The sequence below is a fragment of the Phasianus colchicus genome, chromosome 7 (genome assembly GCF_987193195.1).
Source record: "Phasianus colchicus chromosome 7, bPhaCol1.hap1.1, whole genome shotgun sequence".
Taxonomy (NCBI): Eukaryota; Metazoa; Chordata; class Aves; order Galliformes; family Phasianidae; genus Phasianus; species Phasianus colchicus.
In genome coordinates this window covers 15,197,848-15,218,244 of record NC_143442.1, presented here as the reverse complement: position 1 = coordinate 15,218,244, position 20,397 = coordinate 15,197,848, and the positions used below count along the sequence as shown (strand labels likewise).

The window sequence follows — 20,397 nt, the reverse complement described above, 5'->3', positions numbered from 1 at the left end:
CGCTGGTGCTCAGCCAGCACCCACCACCCTCCTGCCTGAAGTCTACTCTGGTGCACAGAGATGGCACACGGGGCAGTCCTGGTGACTGTCCTAATGGTCACTCTGCACACTGGCAAACTTATACTCAGTCCAAACCCCACTGCTACACCATGCTGCCACCCAATACAGTGTGGCCTCACTGCTTTCCCACTAGCCAAACCCCTAATGCCAAACATCCCACACCAGGGCTCTGTGTGCTCGCCTCGCTGAACCTCACTCCTCTCCAGCAACCAAACCCAGGCAGGGAGCCCTGCAGAGCCCCAGCATTTGTAGGGTATCCTTGCTGCCCCCTCCTTCCCCCGCACTATTCCACCCTGCACAGCCCTCCCCCCCCCACAAAGCACCCCCCTGAGATGCTGCTTTGCCTAAGACAGCATCACAGAGCAGGCTTTGTGGTGAAGCAGGACGTGCTGCATCAGCCATTTCCAACCCCACGGAGCCTCCTCTCCCCCCACAGCCCCCGGCATCGCATCCAGCTCCCCGGCACTGAGCGGCTCCGGCTGGCAGCACTGCTCCAGGAGCGCAGCGAGCCGAGCAGCCTCTGGCAGCCGTGAGAAAGAGCCGGCTCATTTCCAGAGTCATTATGGTCTGAAAAGGGTCCCATCAGGTATTCAGCCCGTTCAGCACATTTATTTTCCCAAACCACAGCAGGGATTTGCGATTCCAGGCTCAATATTAGCAGAGCCATGAGCTCACAGTGCCTGGCAGTGTGTTCGCAGGTGACAGCAGGGTGCTGGGCTGGCTGGGGACCCGTGGATACAAAGGGCAATCCCGGGGTTCATGGACGTGGACATGCCCAGTGCAGAACCCGCTCAGGGTACTGGGCACGTGTGTTTGCACTCACACACGTGCATGCACCTACCCGATCTGCACGCATCGCTGTGCATGCCCCACAGGCAGGGGGGCTCTGCTAGGTACCAAGGGGTCTCTGCCCCCCTGTTCTGCTCTCACTGTGCAGAACACCCTGCAATGGAGCAGCTCAACTTGTGGCGAGTTGAGGCTGGAGACAGGCTCCGCATGGTCATATTCCCCCTTCCTGCTGCTCACCCACTTGGGGACCGCTCCCCAGCCACCCCCGATCCCCCCCTACAGCCCTGAGGCCGGCGGCAGTGCCGTGCTGCAGCACAGAGTGCTCCCACAGAAGGAGCAAGCATCCTCTCTCTCTCTCTCCGTGTGAAACTTGGAGGGAAACTCAAACACGGAGAGATGCAAACTTCAGCAGCCGGAGCGAGCCAGGGAGCCGTGCTCCGATGTGGCACAACAGGGTCAGACCCCTTCCACCGATAGGTCCCCAGGGGGGGCCCCAGCTGCGCACTCACCACCGTGAAATCCCGGGAGGAGCAGTTCTCGCCACTGAAGTTGCAGCTCTTGAGCATGTCGTCGAGCTGGTGGCCGGTGCGGTTGACGATGTCGGCCATGTCGGGGTCGGGGTAGAGCAGGTCGGTGGCCTTGTGGCCGTCGCGGTCCTTGGGGGGCAGCCCGGTCATGTTGGCCAAATGGAAGATGTCGGCGTCGGTGAGTGCGGAGTGGCGGTAGCGGTTGATGTTGCAGATGGTGATGGCGGGGAAGACCATCTCACGGATGGCTTCCTCGTCCAGGGCCACGACGTGGGGGTGCTCCAGGTAGAGCAGTGCCGACTTGGCCGCCTGGTAGAGGAAGAAGGCGAGCGAGGCCAGGAAGGCGAGTGCCCAAAGGGTCTGCCGCACGCCCGGCCGCCCTGTGCCGCAGATGTGCCCCAGGCCGTGCAGCGTGCTGGCGCTGGCGAACGCGGCCAGGTCCCGGGAGCGCGGCCGAGCCGGCTCTTCGATCAGGCTCTCCTTGTCCCCTTCTTCTTTCTCCTTCTGCTTCTCATCCTCTTCGGCAAATTTGATTTTACACACGATCTCAATCGGCATCTGCCCCGCCAGCGAGCTGCCCCCCGGCACGGGCAGCGGCCGAGAGCCCGGCCAGGCGCTGGGAGGGGGCTCGGGTCCCCCCCACGGCCCAGCACGGCGCCGGGAGGGCCGAGCCGTGTCGGGAGGGAGCGCGGCCCCGCTCCGCAGCTCCGAGCCGCCGCTCCCCTCTTGTCTCACTCGTCGATCGTCTCCTTGTGCCTTCGCTTATCAGCACGAATACAGCTGTCAAAAACCCCTCTCTCTCCTCTCCCTCGCTCGGTGTCTCTGCCTCTCTCCTTCGCTCCTCTCTGGTTAAGACCCCGGCAGATACAGGCAGCATTTAGGCATCATGTGCTAATAAAATCCAGGGAATACTTAATAATTCAAGACATGTCAACATTATTTCATCGTCAAATAAAGAGCGAGCGCCGGAGAAAGAGGCAGTGTGAAGGGCCCTGCGCCTCCGGGGCAGGGAACGCGCTGCGCCCACTCTCCAGCCCCGGCTCCGAAGTGCCGCCGGAGCCACTTGTTTGAATGGCCGGGACCCGCCGGAGCCGCGCCGAGCCGAGCCGAGCGGAACCGCGCCGTGCTGAACTGAGCCGCACGCACCACGCCGTGCCGCGCCGCGCCGAGCCGAGCCGTGCCGAGCTGTGCCGAGCCGTGCCGTGCCGAGGCGGGCGGGGCACGCAGCCTGCCCCCCGCCGCCACCGCCGCCGCTCTCCCCGCCTCGCCCCGCCGTGGCCCGGCCCGTGCGCCCCGGGGCAGCGCGGCACGGCGCGGCTCGGCTCGGCGCGGCGCGTGGGGGCGGGCAGCCTGCGGGCAGCTCGCCCGGCGGCTCCCTCCTGCTCGCCCGCCCGCGGACTCCTCCTGCCTCGGCGGCTCCCTGGCCGTTAACCGCCTCCCTGCCGCGGCCCGACGCGCCCCGACTCGGGAGGCACAGAGACCGGCCGGGAAACCCCCGCCGGTGCGGTCCCGGGAGCTCGTCACCGCGGACGGGCAGCACTGCGGGCAGTGCCTCCTCCCGAGCCCCCGGCTCTGCTCGCTCCGCACCCACCCCTCGCGGGACGCAGCTCCCGTGGCAGCTCGGAAGCCCCAGCCCCATCTCGCGCCCTGCTCCGGGCTCTGCTCGCGGCCCCCGCTGCTGCCTGGATCCTGCCGCTCCCCGTGCGCGGCTCCGCCGCGATGCGCCCCGGCTCCCCGCCTCAGTTTCCCCAGCTGGAGGCGGAGGGTTCGCTCCATTCAGACCTACGAGCTGCGCAACCCTCGGGTGGCACCGCAGGGGGAACACCGGCACAAGCCCGGCTCCGGACAGCCCCCGGGAGACGCGGGAGGCACGTGCCTGGCAGGGGTACAGGCGGCGAGACCTCGCATCCCCCCGGGGCGCCCGTCGCAGGTCAACGTGACCTTCACTGTGCTGCCGATGCCAACAGCAAAGCTTTCACCGGTCGTCCAGCGAGCACACACGCATCTTCAATCTTCCCATCGATCCGTGCATGGCACACATGTTCCTGCCTCCGTGCAGGTCAATACGGCATGATGGGCTGCCTCCGGCAGGCAGCACGCACAGCCCAGCTGCCCGCATCACTCTGCTTGGGGTTTGCAGGGCACACGTGCCTGTCCAGGCCTGCAGCAGGGAGCACGGACTCCTGAATGCTCGCAGGGTGGGGGTTGTGGCCCGTATCCTTCGGGCAAGCCATGCTGTGTGGCTGCCAAACTTTCCCATGGCCTTCTATGGCCAAAGAGGTGCACCCTCTCCTCCCTCCGCTCCTTCTCTAGCTGCGAGGGTTGGGCTGGGATCTGGGTCAAGGTGTGCCCAAATAGGTGGCGCTGGGACACAAGCCCCGTGCTAGCTGTGGCAGGGGTAGGTCAGGGCAAGGCAGCGAGCAGGGCCATGGGCGATGTGCTGTGGATGGAGCTGGTAGGCAGGTGCAGAGGCTGGCAAAGATGCCCACTGCCCAGACGGGATGGGTCCAGCTGGGAACTCAGCTCCTGGGGCAGCAGAGGCAGCTATTGCTCCAAGGACCGGCAGCTGGGAGGGCTCAGGGAGATCAGTGCTTGGAGGCTGCTTTCTCCTGGGACACAGTGAGGCACCAGTTGGGATCAGCCCTGGCTGGGGCTTGGCAGCATGTCTGGTTTCTCACTGTTCTGCACAGGAGCCTTTCACCTGCGACTTGCTGAGTGTGGCACATGCACACAGGGCTGGTGGGAGGAGGCGAGGAGCAGGCAGGACAGGGGAGCCAGCCAGGGACTCACTGGTGGGTCAGGAAATTGGAGCCCTCCTGGCTCACCCTGAACCCTCATGCTGTGCTGGGCTGGGTGAGCAGCAGGGTCCTGGCACAGAGCCCACGCGCTGCGCTCTGATGACAGGGGGAGGCTGCGAGGGCTGGAGAAGCCAGGACTGGAATTCGAAATGATGTTGACAAATCGGAGAAATGGCCTGAAAACAATCCGATCCGATTCAAAAGGACAAGCAAGAAGAGCTGGGCTGGCTTGGGGAGCAGAAGCGCCCAGTGAGCAGCCAGAGGGCAGGGCGAATGGATGGGCAGTGGGCAGTGTCACCACGCTCATTGCCCAGGCAGCTCTGGCCGGGCACACAGTGTGATAGCTGAATCTACACAGGGCATGCAGGGGGCTGTGCACATAGAAGCCAGGATTCCAAATGCCCAGCAGGCAAGCAGCTGTTGGGAAAAGCAGCCAGGAGGTAGGGAAGGGGAGGAGAAGCCTCATTGGTTTGGATGTGGAAAGTGGGAGCAGCGCTGCTTGCAAGGCAGCTGAAGCTCTCTGCTGACCACAGCTGCCCCATGCCCGGTCCGGGATCAGTCGTCAGGAAAAATCCCCGCTAATTGGAAAGAGCACAGAGGATGGCAATAGTAGAGCAATGACAGAGGCTGCAGGCAGCGGGGTCTGGGCGAGAGTGGAGGCAGGGAGACTGCAGCCTCAGACCATATGAATGCTGTGAGCGCAGCAGGAGGAGCTTTGCAGGGTATCGGGCAGTTGGAGCTAAGCAGGGTGCCCCTCGGCTGGCCCCGACCCACAGCAGTGTGTGCGTGGGACCGATCCTGCCCGCTGCCCTCCAGCACCGTGGTGATGATTCATCCCCTCTGAGACACAGCCGTTGTCCTTTTCTATTCTCAGGCCAATCTGGGAGAGATTTGTTTGTGATTTTCCTGCCTTGCTGCCCAGCCGACAGATTGATTATTGGCTGTGCCCCCTCCATCCGGACAGACTGTGACGCAAAGGCACCAGTGAGGGTCCCCCTGTCCCCTCCCCAGCTGCCAGCACCAGTCCTGTCCATGGAAGGCAGTGGGACCGGAGCTGGAGCTGGATGTGGCCCTGCGCCCACAGGGAGCGGCTGTAGGATAATCATTAATTTTGATCTAATTGGAAGTCGCAGTGCCAGTTGGATCCTTCCTGTGCTTCTGTGCCTGCTTGGCGGGTCAGAGTGGGCAGTGAGTGCCTCAGCTCTGGGGAGATGTGGGATGACAGGGTGTCTGGTCCCATTATAGGAGTGGGACTGGGCATGGTCAAAGCCCCCCCACATGTTGGGTATCAGTCCCCTGTTCCCACCACGGGTGGCATCTGCCAGGGACAGCACATGCATCCATAAGGCACCACCCCATCAATGCACTGACCCCGTCCGCATTAAAAAAACCCTATTAAACACAATACCTTATTAAATGCTTTACCCCAACAAAGTGCAATACCTTAATTAATGCAACACCCCAATTAAGGACAACACTCCCATTCAATTTATTCCTTCATTAAGCGCAAAACCTCAATTACAACATCTCTTTTGTAAGCTGAGCGCACGAGTTCTCGCAAGGTGCCCTGGACACCTTCTGCTGCCTCCTGCAAAGCAGCACTGGGATGCTGCAGCTTTTGGGTCCTGGCTGTGGGGACGCACCGAGGGACTTCTGTAGGGACTGAGGGCCTGATTTGGGTGGACCGGGAGGAAAATGTCTGCCAGTGGCTCTGCAGCCATGCTCGTGCCCGGTGCAGGGTGCCACAGGCTTGCTGGAGAAAGCTCCGTCGCGGTGAGAATGCTGGGGCCAGCACTGAACTGGGACCGCCCCATTGCCGTTCCCACACAGCCCCTCTGTCCCCCCCAGCCACTTGTCACCTGCCTTGTGGTTTATAAAACTTTAAAGCTAATGGTGTAATAAACGCCAATAATGATATTGCAGCTGCACCGGGGCACCCTGGGATGAATACATTACGGGATCTGCGGCAGTTGCGCACGGAGGGTAGCAGCGGGGCTGGGAGGTGCAACAGCAGTGCCGCTCAGCGCCGGGATGCTGTCCTGGGACGAGCCGCTGGGCAGCCCCCGGTGCCGGGCGTACGTCCTCGTCCTCCAGCCCCTGGGCACGGCTGCCGCTCCGTCACAGCTGCGTAGGCACAGCTGGCACAGCTGTGAGGTACCTTGTAGCCACGGGCCGTCCCCGGAGCCGTATGACAGCAGAGGGGCACAGCACAGCTGTGCACAAGGAGAGCCCAGTGCCACCCTGAGCGTTCCTGTTCAGCACGACCGTCCCTACTGGTGGAGCAGGAGAACGGTGGGCACAGCGGGGCTGGAGCCGCGCGGAGACCATTGCTCTGCTCCCTGGGCATGTCTGCGGAGCGATGCCTCCCAGCAGGGCTGGTACCCGCAGGACACACTCCTCCTGCTCACCCCCACCTCGGGGCCGTGGGGAGCTGGGGGAGCATGCCCAGCCAGCGGAGCGTGATGAGCGGCTCTTCATGCTCCGTGAGACATTGCTCAGCTGCTCCTTTGCGCTTGGCTGCGCCGGCGGGCCCTGCCCTGTGCCCTACAGCCACCAGGACCGTCACACTGTCATCGAGATAGTGGGCAGCGCCCCTGGACAGAGGGCAGGAGGAGCATTGGAGTGCTGCCCACTGCCCTCCCAGCAGCTCCTGCCTCCTGCTCATCTGTCCTAAAACAACAGAGCTATAAACTGCCTTGACGCGGCATTACGGCTGAGGTTTTAAATGCACCCAAGTCAGGAATTCAAAGTTATGGGTCCCCGAGCAGCCGTAGCTCAGCCACATGGTGCCCATTATGGCCCCGCGCGTGCACAGCCACCGCGCCACGGGCAAGGGGCAGAGTTAGCGTTACCATGGGAACCATTGCTCCTGATTCCCTGACATCTGTGTGATTAAAGCCTCAACCTCCGTGCCACGGTCCCACCAACGCAGTGAGGGCACCCTCATGTCCTACAGGCCATCAGGAGTCATGTGTCCTTATCTCTTCTTGCCCAGAGGGATGGCTGTGGGCTCAGCACCCCACAGCACACAGCCCTCTCCAGCTCTCATTGTGGGAATGGGCACCCACGTGCTCCCCTGTGCTGCAATCTGGGCACTGAGCATGGGTGTGCTGCAGGCACTGTGTGCCATGCTACACTGCGTCCTGAGCACGAGGCACAAACAGAAGCACCAGCACGCTGCAGACAGCAGCAGCAGGAGGATCGGTCATGATGAAATGCCAAATGGAACAGGAGCTGGGCACACCTGGAACATAGCGTTGCCTGCGGAGATGGCTGAGCGCTCGGCAAACAGGAAAACCACAGCTGGCACTGCCGCTGAAGGCATTTCAGCAGCTGCCACCCAGCGCTTTAGACACAGGGTTAGCACTGTGCAAATAATAAACATGCCACAGGTAGTAAGTGCTGAGCACTCTGCAATTACCAGCCATCCCTGGGCATTGTGCATCGCACACACCGTGACCACAAACAAGCTGCAGGCACCAATTTGATGCAGAGGAGCCTGGTAACCTGCACGCAGCCAGGGCAGGGCACCGAGTGCTGCAAACATCGTCCAGTGTGCCAGCTTGGGGTGCTGGCCCCCTGGGTGTGTGTCCCTGCCTGTCCCCATGGGAGTGACAGCCATGCAGCAGGGCTGCCGGTGCGGCGCGTGCTGGTGCGCTCAGGGCCTGTTATTTCATTTTCACTTGTCCCATCCCATTAGCACAGCTGTCTGCCACCAGAGAAGGGAAAATTGATGCTAAACGGGATATCAATTTATCATGGAGTGTGTCACCCGCCGCACGGCTCTGCCAGCCGAGCTGCAGAGACGCGCTGCAGCAGCCAAGCAGCACCTGTAATTAACAGCTCGTCAGTCTCCCCGGCACAACGCAGCACAGCCCGGGCACCCTCCGGTGGGTGCAATAGAGGGAATCCCAGCAGGTGTCACACCCAGATGGTCACCAGGCGGCAGCGTCACCCCCATGCTCACCCCAGTGCCAGGAGGTTGGTACATGGACACAGCAGGGTCACAGGACGGGAATGTCCCTGTCTCCATACTATGTCGCCTGGCACCTTGCTGCTGCCCCTGTGAGGCAGAACCGTAACTCACGGCATGTCGGTGCCCAGTGAGTAACGAGCTGGGAGCCCAGCTCCTGGACGTGAGTTACGGCCGCTGCCTGCACACAGTGAGACATCAATCCCAGCAGGCGGCTTGGGTGGGAACGGAGCATCCATTGTGCCTGGGAGTCAGGATGGGCCATCAGTCCTGGGCAGCAGGGAGCGGGCACAGCTGGCAGGCAGCAGCTGAGGACAGCCCCATCCACATGCCATGGCCCCAGTGCACCCCAAAACAGCAGAATCGGCGCCAGCCATGCCCAGCTCACATCCCGCAGAGCCCTGGCTGTGCGCTGCTTTGATGTTAAACACTCAGAGATGAAATGTGTGCCCTGAGGCTGGGCACCTCTCAGCGGCCGGCCGGCCAGCCTCTGGCTGCGGAGCCGTGCCAGCGCCGGGGCCGATAATTGGATGCATGTTTCTTCCAATGAGTTTGTATCATTTTTATGTAAATTTGACATTTTCCTGATGTTCTGTAATGTGCACAAAGCAAGTGCCGCTCCTGCCGTCGGCAAAGCCTATTTCCTTCCTGTCTGAAGTGCTGTGTTGATTTAAGGGCCTGCTAATACACGCAGCCGGGCCCCCCCGCACACATGCATGCGGGCGCACGTGTCCCTCCAGCACCGATCTGTCTCCATCAGCATGACGGGCAGCACCCAGCACCCAGCCCCGTGCCCACTGCCCTGACCAATAGCCCCTTCTGCTGGGGCAATGCCCTGCACCACAGGACACCAGGTTGGCAATGGGATGGCCCCGTGGGCTCTGTGCGTCCCATCCACAGCTCTGCCTGCTTGCCCCATGTTACCACGGTCCCATCCATAGGGACGCTTTCTGGGGTGCGCCATTCCCAGCCTTCTTGCACCATGGAATTTTCCCCAGCTCCATCTCTGGAGCAGGCAAGCGGGTTTCAAAGGCAGCGCTGCTATTTAAAGCCCTTATTGTTCACGTCCTTGACACCGGCAGCTACATCCTGCTGTCGCTCGATGCGAGCGCATCCCGGCCCGGCCAGCCAGAGGAAGGCAGCTAATGAAGAGCGAGCGCAAAGCCGCCTCTCTTTGTCCTGATCACAAAGCAGCTCCCAAACAGTCCCTGCCAGTTATTTATAGCTCCCTTCCCCGGGGCACGCCGGGAGTTTCCTGCAGACAGACACAACCCTGGCATTGCTGTGCTGCCCCGGGTGCCCGGGAAGTGCTTGCAGCTGCCCTGTGCCCACGTGTTCCCATTCAGGGCTTCTCTCTGGGTTGCAGCCAGATGGATGCTTTGCTCCGGCTGAGGCATGGAGAGGAGCATCCCCAGCCCCGGGAGCACATCTGGAGCACATCTGGTGCATCATCTCCTGTACCCCTTGAGGGGTGGTGATGTGCAGTGGAGGTCGGGTCTCCCCGTGCAGCACCAAATCACAGCCACGCAATGAAAGATGGATGCTCTCCTGTGCCATGGCATCATTTACAGCCCCATGGTACCTGATGTGCCTGGCATGGTGATTTGTCTGGAAGCCATTACAGAGCACGTGGAACAGGGAGAAGGATGTGATTGGGACAGGCCCGGGGGCAGCGCCCCTGTGCCATTCATCCCCAAGTCCACCAAGAAGTGGTGCTCATTCCTCTGCTGTTCTGGCCACAGGGCTCTCCTCGCCTCCTCGGGATCACCCCTCAGTGAGCAGGGCTGTGGTTTTGTGAAATATGGCCCCTATAAATCCCACTGGGTGCGAGCCATAACTCTCAATATATTTTCAAATATAGTTCAATTATTTTTCCCATATATCATGGGGAAATTGCATCGGCGAGTGGCGGCGCTAAGCAGGGAGCGCGTGGCGGGGCGGTGTTAATAGGATTGTGCATGGTATTATGCATGAGGTCGTTCAGGACACAGTGGGGAACCTCGCGTGCTCCAGAGAGACGGGAAGGAATAAATCAGGCTATTAGCCCAGCACCTTGGTCAGGTCTGCGGGGGATTAATCTCTGCAGCGTGCAGGGATCCGAATGGGAACACTGATGGGCATCCTGAGGACTTGATGCACACCTCCACTAAAGCACCAGGAGCAGCATCATGGACCCCAAAGTTGGTCCCCAGAGTACACCCCAGGGTGGCACTGAGTGTCTGGGGGCCTCCCCTGGAGAAGCCTCAACCTTGTGCTTGTGGAAGGGCCTCCTTATTCCCCCTGTGATGCACTGGGGTGGGCGCTGCGGCTGTTCCTGCCATGCTTTGCCCTACAGCAAGCGCTTGGCCAGCAGGACTCAGGGAGCAGCCACAGCCTTCAGGATGGGCGCATGTAATCAGCTGGGACAGGCACATTTCTGTGTGTTTGCCATGAATATTTATGTAATTTGTGCAGAGCCATCGTGCCTGGTGCAGTGATGGAGCCCAGCCTGCAAGGAGCAGGAGGACCTGATGGCATCTGTCCATGGCACTGGTATTTTGGGATGCATGGAATCATTCCAGGAGCCTCCAGCACCTATTTGGAGCAATAAACTGGTTTTCTGGTGCTTGACAGGGTGGGACAAAGGCACCATTTGGTAACAAACCACTGTGTGCCCAGTGAGCAGCAAGCATCCATGATTCACATCTCCCCACCCATCCTTCTTCTCCTCATGCCTAGTCATACATTCACCCCCCATGTACGGTGGCGGGGGTTCCCAAGCTGGAGGTTGCTGTTCTGGACCCCTGCCAGGGGGTGTTCAGGGTGGGATTGAGCTGCTGGTCCTGCTGTGAGGACATGGGTGCCCCCATGGTGCTGGCAGAGCTGGATCAAGCAGTGAGTGCAGGTGAGGTTTACAGTAACGGGAAAAACAAATTATTAATCATGAGAGCAGCCCCAGCCGGGCTGTCAGGGCCGCATGGGCTCATGAATATTCAGTATCGGGCTGAGCACTAAATCTCATTTAAATGTCAGGGACCATTAGGCAGACAGGGAGGGGGCTGGGATGGCAGCTCCCCACTCAGTGCCCAGCCCTGCACAGCCAGCAGGACAGTTCCGATGGGATACAGCCACCAGCACCTGGGGACCTGGCACTTCATGGCTTCATGGCTGGCAGATGGGTGCCCTGAACCCAGCGCCCAGGCTCACCTTGGGGTGCCTGAGACCCCTGGGCACGCTGAGCACCCAAAGCATCTTCTGAGTGCCGATGGCTGCTGGAAATTTGCACCGAGGACCCAGCAAGCCCAGTGCCTGTGGTGGCAGTAGGGGGAGCATGCCTGGGCGCTGCCTCCCGCTGCGCTGGCACTCACGCGCTCTCCAGCTCAGCAGGGGCCTGGCAATTACATGGATACGTTTAAGCTCTTAATCCTACTGAAGATTATTCCAAGGTCAGGGCGCCAGGCAGGTCCCCACGCTGCCAGGCTGTGGTGCATCCCTGCTGCCATCTGCTGAGGTGGGACACCGGCTCCATGGTGCCTCGCAGCTCCCCCCATACCCGGGCCATGAGCTCATGGGCATCCCCAAAGGGTCTTCTGGCATGGGAGCCCAGTATAGGTAAGCCCTGGCTCTGCCACCATGGGGCATCCGATGGCCTATGTTGAAGGTGTGGGCAGCAAGGGGCTGTGCCATGCATGCCAAATAGAGAATACACATCCAGGAGGCGGAGGAGGCACCCGGGTTGTCTGGGATTCCCCTCCCTGAAATGGATCTGCTGCTTTCCCCACAGAACACGTGTCCCCTTGTTCCCATGTTGCCCAGCCACCCTTCAGCAGGGCCATCGTGCACAAAGGCACAATGCCAATGCAGCCCCGTTCCCCCTCTGCACACACCCTGCGGCACTGCCTGCGCCCCAAACAGCCGCATCTCCTCCTGCTGCCAGTTGGGGAAGGTAAAAAAAAATATATTAATGATTATTACAAAGAGCTAAAGCGGAATTGCAAATGTTATTTCTCCGGTAGATGGATGATAGCGGGGTGGATGATAGATAGCTGGATGGATGGATCGCTCTCCCTCCAAGCTGTAACCCCCTTCCAATCGCTCCCTCCGGAGTGCTGCTGTCACCTTGTCTCTGCTCAGAAGGGCTTTTACTGGCTCACTGGGGGATGCACGAGAACAGGTTATTAATACACGGAGAGGGGGATGGAATCCATTTGACTTGAAAATAGCTGAGAAACTGAGCTGCACTTTTAAAATCTGCTTTTAATCAGAAGGAAAAGAAGAGAAGTTTGAACAATTAGGGAGTAATGAAGAGCTTTGGAAAAAAAAAGAAAACGCTCTCTGAAGATGAGCTAAGATTTTTACAGCACTTTGAGAATTTAAAGAGCTATGCTGGTATCGAGCAAAATGATACAAACACTCCATGTGATAATTGCACACGATGGTACCAGCAGTGAGAGTTGCAGCCTGGGTGTCCAGGTGAAGAGCAGGGCATGAACCCCAGTGTGTGCCTGGGGGGGGAAGCGGCGTGGTGGGGAGCCATGCTGCTGGCTCACACCGGGCACGGGGAGAGCTGAGAGCCACTGGCACATTCAGGAGGCCATGCTGGCAAATTTAGAGCCAGGGGGAGCCAGGGATGCTGGGGAGCAGGGACTGTTGGTGGCACATCCCTGGAAAAGCATCATTGTCACTCAGCCCACACTTAGCCCAGTGCCAGGTCATGGGGAAGCCCTGGGATGCCCCGTGCGCCTGCGGCTGCGCCCTGCCAGTGGATGCCAAGGGCCCGTGACGGGAGCCGAGCGCGGGGGCTGCACAGCCGCTCGCAGCAGCAGCTGGGTAATTTTCATGCTAAGTGAAAAGTAAAGTGCACAGACTCTTTATTAGAGCGAGCACGGTGCAGGGAACAATGAAGGCAGTGATGATCGTTAACTTTCTAATCGGAGGAGAAAAGTCCTCAATGCAATTTTTATGGTAATAACATCGACACTAAAGATAATTGCTCCCCGCGTCGCGCTTAGTGCTGGGAAACTGTTTGGGAAAAAAACATTAATTTGCAGGAACTGAGCCAAAGTTTCCTTAAGGCAGCTGTTCCTGGTGCCACCCTACCCCCAGCCCTGCCCAATGGCCAACCTTGTGTCCCACAGTGCTGCAGGGCTGTGTTGGAGCCCAAGCGTCCCACCGCACCGCAGCGGTGATGGAAGATGGTGATGAAAGATGGTGATGGAGGAGCATCAGGGTGACGATGCGCTGGCACTGCGGTATGGGGGTGTGGGGCTGCCCCATAGGTGGAGAGGGATGGGAGCCAGCGCTCCCTGGGGAATAATAAGCACAGGAGGAATTACAGCCAGGTGACATTTTAACGAGCTGGCGTCCTGCGCAGCATTAATATTCCATGGGCTGCAATTCCCCAGCGGGCGTTTGAGAGATGAAAAAAAAAATATTAAAAAAAATAAAAAAGTCCCTGAGCCCGGTGAAATCAAATAAATAAATCTCTGCCGGAGCGCGGCGTCTCCCCCGCCCCTGTGCCGTGATTTCCCCTGTGATCCCATAACGCACAGCAAGCAATCGGCATGGCTCCCAGCGCGGCAGTGCGGTGATTTATCCCGGGCGAGAGCGGGGGCCCGGGGATGATGCATGGGGCAAGGGCAGAGGTGGCAGCAGGGGGAGGCGGGAGAGCGCGGCACGCACACGGGGCTACCGCTCAATCCTAAATTAATTGTAATATTTGACAAATCAGATGTACTTAGGTGATCCGTGGGCCGTGCGAGGGAGATTGATGAGGAGTTTGGGCAGTCAGCTGCTGCTGGTATTCACCACTGACCAACAACTGTGGCTCCAGCACCGATCGCTCTCCACGGGGTGGAAGCAGCCCCTGTGTCCAAGTGCTGGTTGGAGTGATCGCAGCAAGAAAAGCACCCCATCTTCTGTATCCTGGCTCCTTGGGAAGATTGTGTGATAGACGCTCAGTCTGCCCTTGCTCTGCACCTCCCCATGTCCATGCAATGCCACCCGGAGGTGGCACACGGCTCTCTGGAGGCTCCTCCCTACATAGTGCTGGAGCTGCTCCCCATGGTTTCAGGGTGGTGAGAAATCCATAGACTGACAGCCTGTGAGATAGAGGTGCTCCCTGGTCGGGGTATGCACAGCCATTCCCCGCAGGGTCATTTCAGTAACAGCTCCGCCAGCCAGCACTGAGATTCATGGGCCCCGCGAGGTGACAGCAAACCTGATAGGTTTTAAGACAGCAACATGCCCTGAATCTGCAAAGTGGCAGAGCAGGGAATCCACTGTGTGCACAGCCTTCAGGGACGTGGTGACCGCAGTGCTAGGCCACCAGGGGTGGATGGAAAGGCACTGGCACCCCGGCGTGCCTTTGGGGCTGCAGTGTGCCATGTGCCCCCACCTGGAGTGGTGCCAGCTCCGGAGACAAATGGCACATTGGGAAGGCGGGGGCACCGGATGGTGGGTGCCGTGCCACTGCTCTAGCTTTCATCAGAAGCGTATGCTGTAGTAAAATATCTACATTTGGAAGCAGAGATTTCCAGGGATATGAGAACACTGGGCTGATAATTAAACATCTGTTCTGCATTTGTCTGCCTGCCTCGCTCCATCCCAGCTACGGGTGTGCAGCATCGCACCCTTCACTGTCCCCTGCTCACCAGCCGCAGGGCCACGGGTGCTGCAGGCCATCCTGCGCTTTGCTCCCTGGGCTCAGCAGCTTCGCCCCACCTTGCCGTGCTGCAGAGCCCATGGCTCGCCCTGGGGCTCACACCTCAGGCAGTTCCTCCAGTCCTCTCCATGCATCGCCAGCCACTGTTCGCCCATGTGCAGCCCCCTGGGCTGAGTGAGCAGCTGCCACCACCAACCTTCATCCAGGAGAGCATCAAAACAACCTCTGAATTGATCGCTGAGACTCTTCCGCAAGCCCCAGTCACGTCCTATGAGGAGCAAGCGTCCGCTCTAGTTACTGTCTCCTAGGAGAGCTCTGGGGACTTCAGGCTGTCACAGGAGGAGCAGCCCCAAACATGACATCTCCATGGAGCCCAGGGTACGGCAGGCAGGGACATGGTGCCACTGAGCAGATGGCACCCAGCCAGATCAATGGGAGCTGTGCTGGGCTCCAACGCACTGCGGGTGCTGGGGTGGGAACAGCCACGTGCCCACAGCCCGAGGTGCTCTGTTGTCCCCCATCTGCCCCCTGCCCTGGTGTCCCAGTGTTTGTCACACCTGTCACCGTGACAAGGGAGAGATTAGAGCCGCCCTGAGCCGCTGCTTCATATTCATGAGACTTCAAAGCATCTGCACCAAACCTAATCCTCCGCACAGCACCCTGCCAGCAGCCCTTGCTGGGCTGGGAGTGCTGCCGGCGGCCACACGGCTCAGCTCAGGACACGAGATGACACCCGGTGCCACAAGGCGCTGTGCCGTGCCCCTTGCTTGGCCAAAGCACGGGGTGATGGGCTGCGTGCCCGGTGCCAGGCTGCCAGGCGGGGAGTGCGGGGCCTGGCGGAGGGCGGGAAGCACGGCCCCCACGGAGCCGTCTCCTCCAGATGGCGAAGGCCATTAGAGCCGCTCCTGTGCGCACGGAGCCATAAAGTTTATGGGCCTCATCATTTAGCTGTAATGGAAATAGTTAAATCTGTCTCTGTTTAAGCAAACTGTGCCCTCGCGGGAGCGCTTGATGCCATGTGCCAGTGGCTGGGGGGCTCGGGGCTCTCCTTCCTGCTGCCCTCATCTTCCTCCTACCCTGACATGTGGCTGCTGACCCCAATGCATATGGTACCCCACAGGCAGGGGCTCAGCTCCACGCTGGATTCAGCCCCACATTCCACCTGCGTTATGGAGAGCCCCCCCAGCCCAGCAGTTCCCCCACCCATTGTGCTCAGCTGCGGTATCGGTGGGAGCTACCCCCTCCCCAGCAAGCAAAGCGTGATTAATTACAGAGTAAGTCATTAATATTCACAGCTAATTAAAGATCCTTATCGTGAATAATGGAGCTCTGACTCCAAATTATGGGACACGGATGGAGGAGGTTGGGGGGGGGGGAATGTAGTGGGGCTACAGTGGGGAATGTAGAGGGATACAGCTGTGGTGTAGGGGCACATGGGGAGCAGAGATACCATCATGGAGGCCTGGGCAATGGTGGTGGCCAGGGGTATCTGGGCATGTGGAGCTCTGGTAGGGGATGCAGGACTGGGATGCAGGGCAGTGGGGATGGGGCAGGCACGGAGTCCAAGTTGGGGCCGCGTGGTCCCCGCAGAGCATCCGGAGGGGAGGGCAGCAGCACTTTGCCTCAGCTCCTGTTATACAAATGAAAGGTTTTTAGTGGGAAAGACTCTGGGAGAGTAATACATCTCCCATATTGATCGCAGGCCAGGGACCAAGGCACGGCTTAAACAGTAATTGATTTCTAGCCGCCGAGATGTGTTGGGGAGCATTGATTTAACAGCACTGCAGACACACTGCTACTAATCTGATTAAAGTATTTAGCAGAAATGTTATTCTTTAAAAAAAAACAGAGGGAGGTGATGGTGCTGCCTGGGGCCAGGGGGCTGAGCTGGGGTGGCAAAGCCAGGGTGTAGGATCCTGCTGCAGCCCAGCATTGTTACGGGGTGGCAGTGTACCTTCCATCTCCACGGCAGTGGCACACATCTGCAGCCAGCTGTGTCAAGGGCACACGTAGAAGAAGTGGGCAGAACGTGTGTGAGCAATGAGCTCCAGGCAGAGCGTGGGCCCACAGCCAGGGCCATAGCGTGGATGATGCTCCCAGCATCCATCCCAGCTCCACAGGGGGCACCAGCTTTGAGGGGGGTAGGTAGCACCCCTCAGTGCCATTCCTGTCACACCCATCAGACCAGTTAATTAACACGCAGTATCAAACAAATAAATTATTCCTGCTTCCTATTGATTCTAATTTACTGGCCCCTGGAGATCCCGGGCTCGTTTATCCCACCTGTCACCCCTGCTTAGCAGCTGTGCTAACACCTGCCTGGCTCCCAGCACCTCTCCCACTCCCCTGCCTGGAGCAGAGCCCTCTGCCCAGGGTTGTGCCCTGTGTCGCTGACCCTCCTGGACACCCAGCCTGGAGCTTAGTCTCTGTCCCTGGGCATCCCCTGCCTCCCAGCAGCACAGCAGTGGGGTTCCCCTGCATCCCAGGGAGTCCCAGCGCTGCCCATGCACCGCCTCTGCTGTCTGCCCATCGATGCCAGCCTGATCAAAGCAGCGCTCCTCCCTGCTCCCGCCCCGTATTGATGCGGGATTGATCCATCGACCTGCCCAGCTGCTGACTGCACAGCTCCGTGCTCCTGCTGCTTGTTTGGGAGATTTGAGGGAGGAACAGCACCCTGCTCCTGCATATGGTCAGTGCTAGACTGCTTTAGTGCTGTCCCACAGCATCCCAGGGTGCTCTGGGCAACAGCTTGCAAGCAGGGCTTGGGTGCTCCCAGCACAGCACTGGCCTCACCTCAACTCAGCAGAGCAACCAGGCATGCTTTACCAGGGGGAGCTGGAGGCTGGCCAGGGACATGGCACAGGGTCGCTGATCCAGCATGCGTGCCTGCTGCTACTCCACGCACCAGTGCTCCCCAGCACCGGAGAGCTGACACCCACCCAGGCCAGCAGCCAGCACTAGGCTGTCCGAGTCTGCCTTCAGCCTTCATCCCAGGCAGCCAACAGAGCAGCAGAGAGTCAGGCATCTTGCTTGGAGACACCCACTTACCCAGCCCAGCCACATGTGCTGAGTCCTACTCTCCAAAACCTGCTCCCTACACCCTGGCAGCACCCATATTCCAGGAGCTTTCCACCTTGCCCTGCAGATGGACACCATCATGGGATGCTCATCATGGGGTACCCTCAATGGAGTGTCCATTGCAGAGTGCCCATCATGGGGTGTTCATCATAAAGTGCTCATCGTGGGGTATCCATAATGAAGTGCTCATTGCAGGGTGTCCAACGTGGGGTGCCCATTGTGGGGTGCTCACCAAGGGGTGCCCATCGCAGGGAGCAGCTTGGCACGGCCCCACTGGCAGCACAGCAGGCACGCGTAGGAGGAGCGCTGGCAGAGCGGCAGTCAGGAGATAAGCTCCCCTCTCATCCTCATTGTGTGTGACGGGAGGGAGATTTATGGCTCCAAGCTGCGATTTGTGCGCGGCTCAAGCACACGGTATTGATCACTCCTGGTTGCTCCCGCTGCTCCCTCACCTCGCACCCCCTCCTGCCTCAGCTCTGCCATTAACTCTTCCTGTCCTGGGGGCTGGGGCCACCCTGGGCTCTGGGCAGGGGCAGGTTGGTGGGGCTGGGGGTGAGGACATCGCTTGGCAAGGAGTGAGGCACAGGGGCAGGGCTGTGGGCATGGAGTGGCCTGTGGTGCCAAGGGGATGGGAACGGTGGGCAATGATAAGGAGACAGATCAGAGGGGATGGGACACAGTTCCTTGGTGCAGCACCGGGAGCAATGCTGAGCACACAGGGATGGCAGGTGGTAAAAAAGGGATGAAATCAGGGGACGGAGTGTGATGGCCTTGGGCAGCCAAGGGCATAGGGATAGCACGGAGGAGTCCCTGGGCCAGTGGACAGGCCGGTGCTATGGGGCTGGGGATGGGGGCAGCTCTGTGGGCTGGGGAGGGGATGGGGACTGCGGGTGCCTCTGCAGCAGCGGCAGGAAATGATGTGTGAAATGAAGAGTTCCTGCCCAGTGCCCAGAGGGAGCGAGCAGCATACTGAGCAGGAGCTGGGGCTGGGGAGGGGGGAGGCACAGCGGGGTGCACGGTGAAAGGGTCCCCTCTGCACTGCACAAGGACCCTGAAGGGGGAAGGACTGCTCTGCAGCATGGGTCTGAGCCCCTCCTGGAGGGGAGGTGGGAGAGGGATTCTTAGCATTGGTTTCTGCTGTGAGGACCCCCAGAGTGGAGGTTTTGGAGTCACAGCCTTGCTAGATAAAGCCCTTGCCCCCCCTTTCCCTTCACCCCCTCCCTGCATGCTGGTTTCCTGCTGCTCCACGGAGATAATTAAATCTGCTATTTCGGCAGGTTCCGCATCCCCTGCCAGGCGGATCCGTAATCAGTGCCAGAGTGCCCGGGGCTCCCCCACGTGCACCCCCTCTCTGCCTCCCCACCGCCCACATCAGCCCTGCTCCAAGCACCTTGTCCAGCCTCCGCCAGCCTGCTCCTTGCCTGGCAGCACCCTCGGGGATGGACACCCATGAGTGCCCATGGGAGGACAACACGCTTCTCTGTGGTGCTGGTCTCATCCCCTCATCTCCAGGTGCCCCACACTGTCTCCTCTGCAGGGCTTGGCACCAGGGACAGAGGGATCAGCCCCAGTTCCCCATCCATCCCTGCGTCTGGCTTTATCATGGCACCCGGGGACGCTTTAAATAATTCACCATCATGAGCTCCGGCACAGCTGCTGCCGCAGGCACCGGGTGCGCAGAGCCAGGCAGCGCCTGGGTGGCAGAGATAGTGGTTCGTTCCTGCCAGCACCCTGCATCATGCCCGGGCTGCCCGCTGCCTGATGGCACCTCTGGTTGCAGGAGAGGCACCAGCAGAGGTGGGACTTGGTGCAGGGATGCCCACGCCCAGCCCTGTGCCATGCTCCCAGCCCGGCCAGCACTCACCATCACCTGCATCCTTCCCCCCACCTCCCATGCAGGACCTACAATTGATTGCTGAGGGATCCTGTTATTAAGCAAGCAGCACCGGCTGTAAATTTGAATCAATAATTTAAGGGAGTAAAACTATTAATAGAACATTAAAATATCTTCCACTGGCTGAGGCAGGAAGGTTGGAGTGAAGGTCAGGTGACCAGGTGACATAGGACATGGCCTGCAGAAGGACAGTGTGTGGCATGCAGTAGCGTGCATGGCGAGATGATGCCCTGTGCTGGCATCCCCCATGGCAAAGCATCCCCCACCCATGCTGGAAGCTCAGTGCCACACTCAGTGTTGCACCACCAAGCAACCTGGCCTCACCACCAAAATGCCAGGTCATGACCACAAGTGGGAAGGGTTAATGGCTCTGAAAGCAGAGCCTCCCCCTGCTACCTCACTGCTGTGTTTTACAGGCTAGAGCTATTAATGGGAAATGTTCCCATCAGCACCATTGATCCTTTTGTTTACAGCCCCGTAATCCTTACTCTGTTGACTCAGGAGCAAGGAGGAGAAGGGGAGGAGATGGTATCACCACTGCCCTGCCTGCACTCCGCCTCACCTCAGGCTCTGCAGCACCCACTGGGGCACTGGAGATGGAGCGGTGTGAATGGATGGGGCCACTGCAGCACAAG

At 59.7% G+C, this 20,397-nt stretch overlaps 1 protein-coding gene across 2 annotated transcripts in view; it reads right to left on the bottom strand.

The window, feature by feature from the left end:
• The window catches only part of ASIC4 (acid sensing ion channel subunit family member 4), a 39,429-nt gene that overhangs the window by 17,976 nt on the left and 1,056 nt on the right, over positions 1 to 20,397 (bottom strand). The window contains exon 1 of one of the 2 annotated variants that reach the window (XM_031599585.2): positions 1,359 to 2,562. The exons of the other annotated variant lie outside the window; for it this stretch is intronic. Coding sequence (XP_031455445.1) covers positions 1,359 to 1,934 — 576 coding nt within the window. The 5' untranslated portion in view covers positions 1,935 to 2,562. Of the gene's footprint in view, positions 1 to 1,358; positions 2,563 to 20,397 lie in introns of those variants that run through there. 2 annotated transcript variants of the gene reach the window in all.